Source organism: Prionailurus bengalensis, chromosome D4, assembly GCF_016509475.1.
Source record: "Prionailurus bengalensis isolate Pbe53 chromosome D4, Fcat_Pben_1.1_paternal_pri, whole genome shotgun sequence".
Classification (NCBI taxonomy): Eukaryota; Metazoa; Chordata; class Mammalia; order Carnivora; family Felidae; genus Prionailurus; species Prionailurus bengalensis.
This window is the reverse complement of record NC_057359.1, coordinates 58,365,072-58,377,527: the sequence shown is the minus strand read 5'-3', so window position 1 is coordinate 58,377,527 and position 12,456 is coordinate 58,365,072. Positions and strand designations below refer to the sequence as shown.

At 37.9% G+C, this 12,456-nt stretch overlaps 1 protein-coding gene across 1 annotated transcript in view; it reads right to left on the bottom strand.

The window, feature by feature from the left end:
- MELK (maternal embryonic leucine zipper kinase) overlaps window positions 1–12,456 on the bottom strand; it is a 92,217-nt gene that overhangs the window by 13,637 nt on the left and 66,124 nt on the right. Inside the window, exons 13-15 of the mRNA XM_043565613.1 lie at window positions 8,563–8,685; window positions 3,668–3,899; window positions 185–281 (exon numbers count right to left, since the gene is read on the bottom strand). Coding sequence (XP_043421548.1) covers window positions 185–281; window positions 3,668–3,899; window positions 8,563–8,685 — 452 coding nt within the window. The remainder of the gene's footprint in view (window positions 1–184; window positions 282–3,667; window positions 3,900–8,562; window positions 8,686–12,456) is intronic.

Genomic DNA, 12,456 nt, shown 5'->3' with positions numbered 1-12,456 from the left:
AGGAAAGCAGCAACAACAGCTACAGTGATGGCCATAGACCATCCGCATTCAGCTAGACATTTCTGCAGTCTCCGACATAATTTACACAATGGCTTGTTACCTTAATCAGGCTGATCATACATGAAAAAAGAAAATCTGGCTGCATATACTAAAGATCAAAGAACCTAAAAAACAGACCACTTACCGCCTCTCAGGGCTAATGACACCTGTCATTAACTTCTCTGTTCCTGCTGAATTTATTGGCATTTTAACTGGAGTTTCTTTCAGGCACTGGTTTCTGGCTATTAGAAAAACAACAAACACAAACCATATGTAGCTGACATATTATGGTTTCAAATTTTCTGTCAATAATGCATACATCACTTATTCATTGACTCAGAAATACTGTAATCACTTGGCCAGTGGTGTTAAGGCTCTACTTATTTAAAGAATTATTTCCATGTGATTTATAATAAAAACAAAATCATTTTGGCTTTGCATGTGTGGCTCTTCTTCTCCTTCACTACAAAACCGAGTCCATGATTAAAATTTTATTATAAATATTATATGATAAATTTAAATAGATCATATAAATACAGATTTTATGACTACTGATTCTCCTTTCTATAAACAAAAGTCAATCTGTATTTATACAAGGATCCAATTTGTGCTTTTAATTGAAAATAGTATTGAGAGGTATTCATTCAATTCTTTGCCCTACTCAACTCCTGTTAGGCAAAGAGAACAGTCCCCGTGAAGGCTTGACAAAAGCTTTAAACAGTGTGAGCTTTTGTTATTTTTATATTCTAGAATATAAATTCTATTCTAGAATTTTGTGTTTCATTCTAGTAGGGTATTTGTATCCAGATAATTTGTGACAAATTCACAGTAACAAATCTGGTTACCACTATTTAGTTAACTTTTTGTTTATGATCTAAAAGTTGCATACCCTTTAGAGGGAACAACACTTTATAACAAGCATATGATATCAAGTTTTTAAGATGACATTAAAGATTTTGTTTTGTTTTGTTTATGACTATCAGGACTATTTTCACTGGTTCCATGAGAACAAGAAAATAATATCTCTGAAAATATTTTCATCTTTGTATACAAGGAGTATCTACTATTATACATAGTTACTCGTTGATGAAGTATTGCTGACTGTATTGTACCAGATTAAGAAAAGTGATTAATGCTTATGTGAAAAATGACTCAGATGAAAGAAAGTAAAGTACACAGCACTAATGGAAGCTATCAATCGGGGCTTTAGCCAGTAGCTTCTGTAGGTGGCTCTTATGTTTAAAGAAAAATAGCCAATAATAACTTTAGACCAACACAATCTTCCTCACAAACTGAGAGGAAGTTTTCTATGCAAACTGATGATACATTAAGATTATAAATTCCAAACTATCCATGTTTCAAAACTTTCAGAATTACATAAAAAGTTAAAACACACAGGGCACTTGGGTGGCTAAGTTGGTTAAGCATCCAACTTCAGCCCAGATCATAATCTCGTGGTTTGTGGGTTCAAGCCCCGTGTCGGGCTCTGTGCTGACAGCTCAGAGCCTGAAGCCTGCTTCAGATTCTGTGTCTCCCTCTCTCTCTCTCTGTCCCTCCCCCACTCACACTCTGTCTGTCTGTCTCTCAAAGATAAACATTAAAAAAAAATTTTTTTAAGTTAAAAACACATACTCAATAATAGAAAGAACCATAAGCATCAAAGCCTTAAAAAAAAAAAAAAGCCCTCTGGGGCGCCTGGGTGGCTCAGTCTATTGAGCCTCCGACTTCAGCTCAGGTCATGATCTCACAGCTCGTGGGTTTGAACCCCGCATCGGGCTCTGTGCTGACAGCTCGGAGCCTGGAGCCTGCTTCGGATTCTGTGTCTCCCTCTCTCTCTGCCCCTAATCCGCTCACAGTCTGTCTCTGTCTCTCTCAAAAATAAATAAACATTTAAAATTAAAAAAAAAAAAAAAGCCCTCAATGAGTTAAAGTCCATCTTATCTCCCTACCCAACCCCAATTCACAAACGATACTGTAGCTATATTAACAAGTAACAGAAGAGAAATACCCCATTAGCAAAAAAATGCAATAGCAGCTACTACTAGTAATATCCGACCTTAGTATCCAAACGTTACCTCACTGAACCCTCATAACAACCCCAGGCAGCTATACATGCTTATCACACCAAACTAGCTAGCTTCACAATTCTGGGGAAAGTGTTGTTTGAGCTGATGAACGAGGGAATGCAATTAACAGAATAACAGAACTTCCAGTAAATATTCTGACAAAGTTGATCATAATATCTTTACAAGAAGTAGAGCTCTGGAACTGGCTATCAGGCCCATTAGCAAATTAGAAGCACAATGGCAGGCCATGATTTAGCAGCACTTCACATGGCAAGGTCTTGGAGTTTGGGTTCATCAGGCTCTTAACATAAAACAAGAGTAGGTTACAATTGCTAGAAAAAAAGGCCAAAAAGGTTTAGGAGTCATTTTAAAAAGTGACTTGGGGGCATCTAGGTGGCTCAGTAGTTGAGCATCCGACTCTTGATTTGGGCTCAGGTCATGATCCCAGGGTCGTGGGAACGAGCCCTGTGTCAGGCTCCATGCTGAACGTGGAGCCTGCTTAAGATTCATTCATTCTCTCTCTTTCTTTCTCTCTCTCTCTCTTTCTTTCTTTCTTTCTTTCTTTCTTTCTTTCTTTCTCTCTCTCTCTCTCTCTCTCTCTCTCTCTCTCTCTCTCTCTCTCCCCCTCTGCCCCTCTCCCCCAGTCACGTTCACACTCTCTAAAAATAACAATTTTTTAAAAAAGTGACATAGACTAGATCACAATAAATAAAACCCCTTCAGGCTCTCTCTAATTCATTCTTTCTTTCAACAGATATGGCCCCACTATATACCAGGCACTGGGCACCTACTAAGTACCAGACAATAAAGACAACCCCTACCATGTACTATGCCATGTTGCAAAAATGGCAGACAGAATCTCTACTCTCATGATGCTTATAGTCTCATCCTGATGAGATCCAGCACCAGAAAACTGGGTTCAGTTCTAGGAACTGACAAAATAGAATGTGCCTAAATGAGGCCAGCAAGAAAACACTGAGGTGTCATAAAAGAAACCACTTAAATAATTGGTGATGACTGAGCTGATAAGGAAACCAAGGGCAATGAGAAAGTTGTAATATCTGGACGCAGATCTAGATCTCTAGAAGGACATGACTATGAGTGCTTCTGAAATATGAGCAAGAGCAGGATCAGATACCAGAACTAGAGATCCAAATGAGTGAGATCTCAGGGCTCAGCAGAGACTTCAGTTTTAGTCACCATAAGTGGGAGCAAAGGAGAAAACAAAGTCTAAATCTGGATATATGACCTTGGGCAAATCACTCGTCTGAGCCTTGTGTTCTTCAGCTGTGAAAATAACAGGTGGATGAAATGAGCTCTAACTTGCCTTTCGGCTTTGATATTCTATGATGCTATACTTCAACTTTACATATGTGAAAAAGAGAAAAAATATCAATAGAAGTTGACTAATATGCTTTCATTTCAACCAATGCAAATAATATAGGATAAAAAAAGCATAAATTCCCGAGGGCAATGCTAGCCATTTCTGACCTATTATGTGCTTAGATGGTAAGAATAGAATTTGAAGGTACTTTACCCTGATCAGTACATATAGCAAATACCTTTTGAGGGTGTAGTGTAATGATTTGGTGTGGAGAGTATTTCTCTCTTATGCTGGTTCTTATTAACTGGAGTCTTTGGCTCAGGAAATACAAAGCACTCATCATTCTTTACAGCAGACTTAGGCGTATATACATTCTCTTTGTTCTTTAATTTATTGGCAGATGCTCTGCATAATACTGGAGTTAATGATTTAGATTCCAGACCATTTGATTCTGTCCAATGCTTGGCAAACTGGAAAAAACAAAGTTACTGGATAAAGCACAATGAAGAAGAAGAAAAGTCAATTTCTCTACAACATGCCTTAATCATTTGCAAATTACCATGCACCATTTTTACTAAAATGAAATACTCTCAAAAGGATATTATTGGCAATACCAGGAAATTTAAAAATGTATATTCAATTCTCTTTAGTACACGTAGATCACTTTAGTCTGTTCTACTGACAGATCATTTTCAACATGTTTTAGGCTGAGTGTTAAATCAAACACACCCAGATCTCAGGCTATACTGAGAATGGTCACAATTAAATCCCTGAGGAATTGTTTCCCATGCCTAGATTCCTATGGTTTGTCTCTAATGTGTACCAAAAACTAAGTGTTTAGTGATTACAGCAGAAAAAACATGTTAAAATACTCTTAACAGAAATGTTGCACACAAAATATTTTTTAATCATTTTGGATTTATGGTTGAGTTTGCAAAAAAGTAAGGAAAATCCTCAGGGGCTAAACTAAGAAGAGGAGCATGAATCCAGAGATATAATAAAGGCTGAAGCTGTCCATTGCTCTAAGGCCATCTACCTACCACCTCGGATAACCGGCAGCATGGACGTTAACAGCCATGGAAGCCTTAGGCCTATGCAAGGTGGTAAGTTAGAACCAAAGTGCTCATGAAAAGCCAGAGGGGGCTATAACTAAAATGAAAGGCGGGGTGGGGTGGCTCGGTCAGTGAAGCATCCGACTTCAGCTCAGGTCTTGATCTCACAGTTGCCCCACGACCACGACAAGCCTTTGTCAGGCTCCCTGCTGATAGGACACAACCTGCTTGGCATTCTCTCTCTCCCTCTCTCTGCCCCTCCCCCACTTGTGGTTTCTCTCTCTCCAAAACAAATAGACTTAAAAAACAAAACAAAACTAGGGGCACCAGGGTGGCTCAGTCAGTTAAGCCTCTGACTTTGGCTCAGGTCATGATCTCATGGTTCATGGGTTCAAGCCCCACATAAGGCTTTGTGCTAACAGTGCAGAGCCTGGAGCCTACTTCAGATTCTGTGTCTCCCTCTCTCTCTTCCCCTCCCACCCTTCCTCTCTCTCTCTCCCTCTCTCTCAAAAATAAATAAACATTGGGGTGACTGAGTGGCTCAGTCGGTTAAGCGTCCAAATTCATCTCAGGTCATGATCTCGCGGTTTGTGAGTTCGAGCCCCGCGTCAGGCTCTGGGCTGAGAGCTCACAGCCTGGAGCCCGCTTCAGATTCTGTGTCTCCCACTGTCTGCCCCTCCGCTTCTGGCACTCTGTCTCTTGCACTGTCTCAAAAATAAATAAACATTAAAAATAATAATTAATTAATTAAACATTAAAAAAATTATTTTAAAAAATCTAAAATCAAACTGTGAATTAAATATAAATCCGCCCTGTAAAGAGGACAGCACAACAATGTTGTCTACCCTAGGCTTAACTCTGGAGAAGCAAAATTCTCCTTTAATAATTTGCAATTTCACATAAGTTTAGGGACCAAATTCATACTTTCTGCATGGTCCTATGTGCATTCAAGGAAAGTACAATCCCTAGCTCTTAAAAACCATTCCAGAGAATAAAAAAGGAACACATCCCAATTCACTTTAGAAGACTACTATAATCACAATACCAAAATCAGATGGATGGAATAGAATGCAAGTAGAGGAGAAGAAAGACTTTCATGCATTATTTGACATTGTTCTATGTTGTCTAAATGTTTTACAAGATGAATGTATCCATGTATAATGTCTGTAATAAAACTAAAATTTTCAAAAGAAAAAAAGACTTATATGAGACAGAAAACTATAGGACATTTTCATTTAAGAACAAAGAAGCAAAAATTCTAAACAAAATATTAGCAAACTAACCCCAGCAGTGTATTAAAAAGATAGTAAACTGGGCTTATATAAAGAATACAAGACTGGCTTAACATCATAACTATTGATATAACATATAACAAACTACATTATTTAATGTAGTTAATTATATCAACTAGTGAAAGAAACAAAAATAGATGATTTTCTCAATAGGTATTTTCTACAATACAGATTCATGACTTTAAACAAATCTTAGGGATGGATGCCTGGTGGCTCAGTTGGTTAAGCGTCCAACACAGGCTCAGGTCATGATCTCGCGTATTGGTGAGTTCAAAGTCCCGCGTCAGGCTCTATGCTCAGAGCCTGAAGCCTGCTTCAGATTCTATGTCTCCCTCCCTCTCTGCCCCTCCCCTGCTCACACTCTGTGTCTCAAAAATAAACAAACACTATAAAAGAAAAATTTAAACAAATCTTAGCAGACCAGAACTAAATGAAAAACAGGTCTTAACTTGAAAAAGACAGGGTGGGAGGTGCAGTGGAGAGAGAGGAAGGCTGACAAGGAGAAGGAGAGTGAAGGAGAGTGGGAAGGGGAAGGTTTAAGAGGGAGAGAGAGAACATACATCATACTTAATGATAAAAGAAGTATTCTTTTTACAGCTTGGAAAAACAGTGTCTGCTATATTGCTAGGTCTACTAAGTGCAGTTATAAAAAAAAACAAAAGATATTAAAGGTTTAAGAATTAGAAAGGAAGAGGGGTGCCTGGGTGGTTCAGTTGGTTAAGCATCTGACTTTGGCTCAAGTCATGAACTCATGGTTCATGAGTTCGAGCCTCGTATCAGGCTCTGTGCTGACAGCTCAGAGTCTGAAGCCTGCTTGGATTCTGTGTCTCCCTCTCTCTCTGCCCTTCTCCTGCTCACAGTCTCTCTCTCAATCACTCAAAAAAAAAAAAAAAATTAAAAAAATGTTAATAAAAGAATTAGAAAGCAGAAACAAAACTGTCACCCATAGATGATATACTTTTGTACACAGAACACTCAAAAAAATATACAGACACATTATAAGAATTTAAGAGTTTAGGAAAGTTACTGAATATAAGATCATTCACAAAAATCAATTTCATATCTATACACCAGTAACAGACACAAAACTGTGATTTTAAAAGACCTACCACTCCTAACAGCAATAAAAAAATAAGAGTATTTAGGAATAAATCTAATAAAAATATAAGACCTTTCTGGGGAAATTTATAAAACTTTATTAAAAGCAATTAACTAAAACCTAATAAATGAAGAGATATACTATGTTTATGGATAGGGGGATTTGAGGGTCTAGATTTCAATTTTTCCCAAGTTGAATCTTAAATTCAATGCAATTTCAATTTTTGAGTGTATGTGAAGTTTGTCCAAATGATTCTAAAATGTATATGGAAATGCAAAGGGACAAGAGTAGCCAAGACATTCTTAAAGAAGAATTGGCCAACCAGAGAGAAGAACTATTACAAAATTAAAGTAATTAAGATGTGTGGTAGTGGTGAAAAAAAAAATCAATAAAACAAAATATAGCCCAGAAACAGATACACTCCTATGACAACTTGATATATGATCAAAGCACCACTGTAGATCTGGTGGTGAAAGAATGGACTTTTCAATGTAGGAGATATAACTTTATACTCACCAGATTACAAAATATTTAAATATTAAAATATTAAATAGCCAAAAATATCAAGTATTAATAAATAGGTAAAGCAATGGGAATAGTCTTCTACTTCTGGTTGAAGTATACTTAATAAAACCACTTTGGGGAAAAAACTGGCATTATCTGTTAACGCTGAAGATACTCATTCCACTCCTAAGTATATATGTGGTAGCACTCTTACACATATGTAATAGGGGCCCCGCTGCACACAAGAGTTAGCCTAGCAGGTCCTGGATGGAAGCTGGGTAACCCAGCTTTTAGAAAATTCCCAACATTGTTGGGATAAGTTTGTTTGTAGGGCTGGAGCACCAAACCCTGCTGTACCAGACTGTACAGACTACAAGCAGTGTGATTTATGATGAACGACAGCTTTTCTTCTAGAAGTCTAGAATTTCTGTGATTGTGACGAATTCCACCAACATAGAGAGCCTGTGTAACCAGCCCCAGTAAAAACTTTGGATTCTAAGTCTCTAGTGAGCTTCCCTGAGTAGAAACATGCACACCTGCTCCTGTATTTCACTGCTGTCAAAGAGAGTGCACTCTGCGTGGCCCCCCTCAGAGAGAGTGGAGGAATAACATTCACTGTACATCCAATAAGTTCAACAAATGCTAAATAAGATTAAAAAAAAAAAAAAGATTATCAAAAGGAGAAGAAAACAGATCAGTTGCTGCTCTGAGTTGGGGGGAATAGGGAGTTGGCTACAATGAGGGACTCTAGGAGAGGGGGCAACAGAACTGTTCTTGATTTTGATGGTGGTCACAGGACTGTATGCATTTGTCAAAACACACAGAACTGCACACTAAAACAGTGTTAACAAATAGTTAACTATATGTAAGCTGTACTTCATTTTTGGAAAGGGGGAGGGGAGGGAAAGGGAGGGCAGGGGGAAAAAAAGACAAGCGAAAAGAGGAACAGTGCTCTAAAATGGAATATTGGCTTTGTTCAACTTGGAAATAAATGGCTTCCCTTTTGTTCATATTCCAACAAATCTCTCATTAATGTCTTCAATGGCTTAGGAATTCATTAAATTTGCAAGCACACACCCAATACCGTATATTACACAGACTTACTATACATACTCACATTAGAGTCTAGATGTTTTTATAATTTAGGCAACATACACTGCTTTAAATAGTAAAATAAATAACCAACCTGTGGTGTTTGTGGGGTGGTCACACCTATTGATGAACTGTCTCCACACCAGTCATAGTCTATCAATCCAGCCACATCATTTTTATCACTTGTTGTCATATCTTCTAGACTCAGATTCTTTGACTATTCAAAAAATAGAAGAACTCAGAGACAACGCCATCATGGTTCAATTTTTAAAAGATTATGTTCGAGGCACAGGGCAAGGCCCTGGAAGCAGAAACAAATCAGATAGTATACTAAAGGAGCTCACCGTCCAGGACAGAAAACAGGAAGTCAAAAAATGCCAACACAAATTATGAGGAGAATCTCTGACTCTCAAACATGTCTTGGAACATGTTTACATATATACTCTTTAGCCAAAGATAAATTTGGCTTTATTATCAGATAATCACTATAACACCAGAGAAACAACTCGACTGCAAATCTACAAATAAAAAAGCTCTGGGGTGCCTGGGTGCCTCAGTCAGTTAAACATCCGACTTTGGCTCAGGTCATGATCTCATGGTTCGTGAGTTCAAGCCCCCCATTGGACTCTGTGCTCACAGCTCAAGTCTGGAGCCAGCTTCGGAATCTGTGAATCCCTCTCTCTCTGCCCCTCTCCTGCTCACTCTGTCTCTCAAAAAATAAATAAATGTTTCAAAAAAAAAAAAGCGCTCTAACAAAGTAGAAAACATAAAAGAAATGACTTTGAAATACAGGTTTCTTTTTTTGCAAATACATGCAGAATATGTAGCAATTTTTCCCAGTAGGAATAAACTAGCTTTAAGACAGGTCAGCTGGGGACAGAGTATTTGGGGTCCTGTGCTAACAATACCCCCACAGTCATTTATCTCCCCCCCTCCATAAACTAAGGGTATACTAGACACACCCTAAATTCTAAGACTATGGAGTGTAATTGGATCTTTTATTTCTCCCTCCTTCCATTTCCGAAATTCAACATCTAGTTAAGCCAGCCAGACAATTTTACTTGAATTTCTCATACGTCACCATTTACTTTCCAGTCCCACTGCCACTGTTCTAATTCAAGGACACATCTTCTCAGACCTGAACTATTCAAACAGACAGTATGGTCTGTGCCACCAGTGTTTCTACCCTCTCAACCAGGGATGACAGAGTTCTCCAATTATCATCAACTAGAACTGGCTACATGGAGTGCTAGCCAGAGAAAAATACTAAAGCTAAATCTAGGCTCAGTGGAGAAAAGTAACGAACGATGGCCATCCCGAGCACTGCCATAGAGAGTAACAGCACACACACATCCCTAACTGAACAAGTCTATATACCACTGGATACATTTTTCAAAATTACAGTCCTGTCAAGTGACTTATCCTATCTTGCTCAAAAATCAATGGTTCCCATTACCTATAGCATAAAGTCTAACCCTTCTGACATGGCATTTCAAAGCTCTCTACAATCTAGCTCTCACCTACCCTCCCAACTCACTCCCTCCTTCTCTTCCTCTTACTTTCGCCCTCTTGACCTCTCAATCTTTAGCCAAACCAAATCTTTAACCAATCTGATTCCTGGATCAGACTGCATCATTGTCTTGCTGAAAATGCCATCTGCTGATTAGCAGTTCAGGATTACTTACTTTCTTATAAACAACACCTCAGAGAAAAAGGGTGATTCTACCAAAGGGGAGAACAGTACAAAGAAACTATGTTTCAAGTTTTAATGATTTGCATAAAAAGCAGAAAATAACCCAAAATTTTATTTCTACACTATTTCTTATTATTAAAATATCGACCTACCATAAAAATTGATTCAATAATGCCCAAATAATTACATGATCAGGGTCAATGCTCATTAGTTGAAAGAGAAGAGTAAGTGTCTTCCCAGATACTTGAATACTTCATAATTCTTAGAAGCAGGTGAATTGAGATTGGGCCAATCCAGATGTAAGAAAATTCAATGGCTTAGGAAAATATCTCAGAACTGTTAACAAAGGTGTTATAAATGTAAAAATTTTGCTGAAGTTTATTCTAGGTACAGACTTATCTAATGCCATTCTGCAACTACCTTGATCAGAAACAGAGTTCATGATTTTGTGTTCTCTTTGACCCCAAGATCTTCACTTCAGTCTGAAAGTTTAAAGGGTCTGGAAATGTGGGCAGGATGAGTGACAGGACAACTCATGGAGTCCATGGGTAAAAGATCTGTCTGGGCATGGTGTATTCACCAATCCAACAAAACTCTCCAAGAATAGACTAGAAAACCATCCCAGGAATGACATTATTTCACTTCAGAGATCCCTTTACACTTTTAAGTGTAGCTCCTGGTACTTAAAAAAAAACAAAAAAAAAACCCGTACACTTTTAAGTAAAGCTCCTGGCACTTTTAGTGCTTAGTTTGGCCAAAAGACCAACTAGGGAGGAAAGGAGAGAGGCAGAGATTGACAGGGTCTGGAAGGGACATAAGATTCCCTATACCTGCAGCACATGATTGATAAGTGCCATAAAGAGAGATCTAGGGGCGCCTGGGTGGCTCAGTTGGTTAAGCGACCGACTTCAGCTCAGGTCATGATCTTGCAGTTTGTGAGTTCGAGCCCCGCATCAGGCTCTGTGCTGACAGCTCAGAGCCTGGAGCCTGCTTCAGATTCTATGTCTCCCCCTCTCTCTACCCCTCCCCTGCTCACGCTCTGTGTCTCTGTCTCTCAATAATAAATAAACATTTAAAAAAAAAAAAAGAGAGAGAGAGAGATCTAAATGAAACATTAAAGGAATTCAGGGAGGTCAGAGGGAGATTCAACACAAGATCCTGAAAAAGGTAGCTTTTCTTTTGACATAATTTTGAGAGGCAGAGAAATAAAATCACCTCACACATAGTCATTTGGGCTATACTGGATTAAATAAAGAGAGCTAACTACCTCTCTCTCTGAGAATAATAAAAGTACAAATTCCTAGTGCTAGAATAATTTAAATTGCAACCTAAATTAATCAGACTGATTATATTCCAAAGTTCCCACACCCATCCAGCAAAGGATTTGGAAGGCAGTATTTTAAACCATGGGAGGTAACAAAAACTCAGAAGATAGAGACTAATGGGAGTTCTTAGGAATGACATGGTGCTTCCAAAAATGTAAAGCTTCTCCATCATTCTAAACACTCATGACAAAGAAAAATGAGACAAAAAGGACAAAAGTAGAAAAAATATGGTCACAACAAATTCATATAAGGTATTTGAGTTATATGAGCTATAACTATTGCTCAAAACAAAAACCTAAACCATCAACATAAATGAGTATCAAAATATTCATTAAAGTATTTCATGTCATATAAAAGACAATACATCCTATTTTCAGAAATCTTACTCCCAATAATTTTTAAAAATTTTTATCCCCAACCCAATAATACAAGTGTCCTTTAAAAGCACTTGTATTAATTATATACATAAATTATATAAATAGGGGCACCTGGGTGGCTCAGTCAGTTAAGCGTCCAACTTCAGCTCAGGCCATGGTGTTGTGGTTCATGAGTTCAAGCCCCGTGTCAGACTCTGTGCTGATAGGTCAGAGCCTGGAGCCTGCTTCAGATTCTGTGTCTCCCTCTCTCTCTGCCCCTCCCCTGCTCACACTTTGCCTCTCAAAACTAAACATTTAAAATAAAATTTTTTAAAATAAATTATATAAATAAACACACCAAAAAAGAATGGAAAGTCACAGTCAAATAAAACTATATTATCTACAGGGAGTAGGTTTATCCGTAAGTTCTATTTTCCTTTAGCTTATCTGTGACTTAAAATTCTTCTACAACAATCAAAAATTATTTTCATGAAAAACAAAGGGGAAGAGAGGATTATTTCCATACCATGTTAACTTTGAAATTTTTACAGTTCAAGTTCTGAATTTCCCATTTTCCTCACCAAAAATATTTAAATCATAAAATGTCTTGCCTC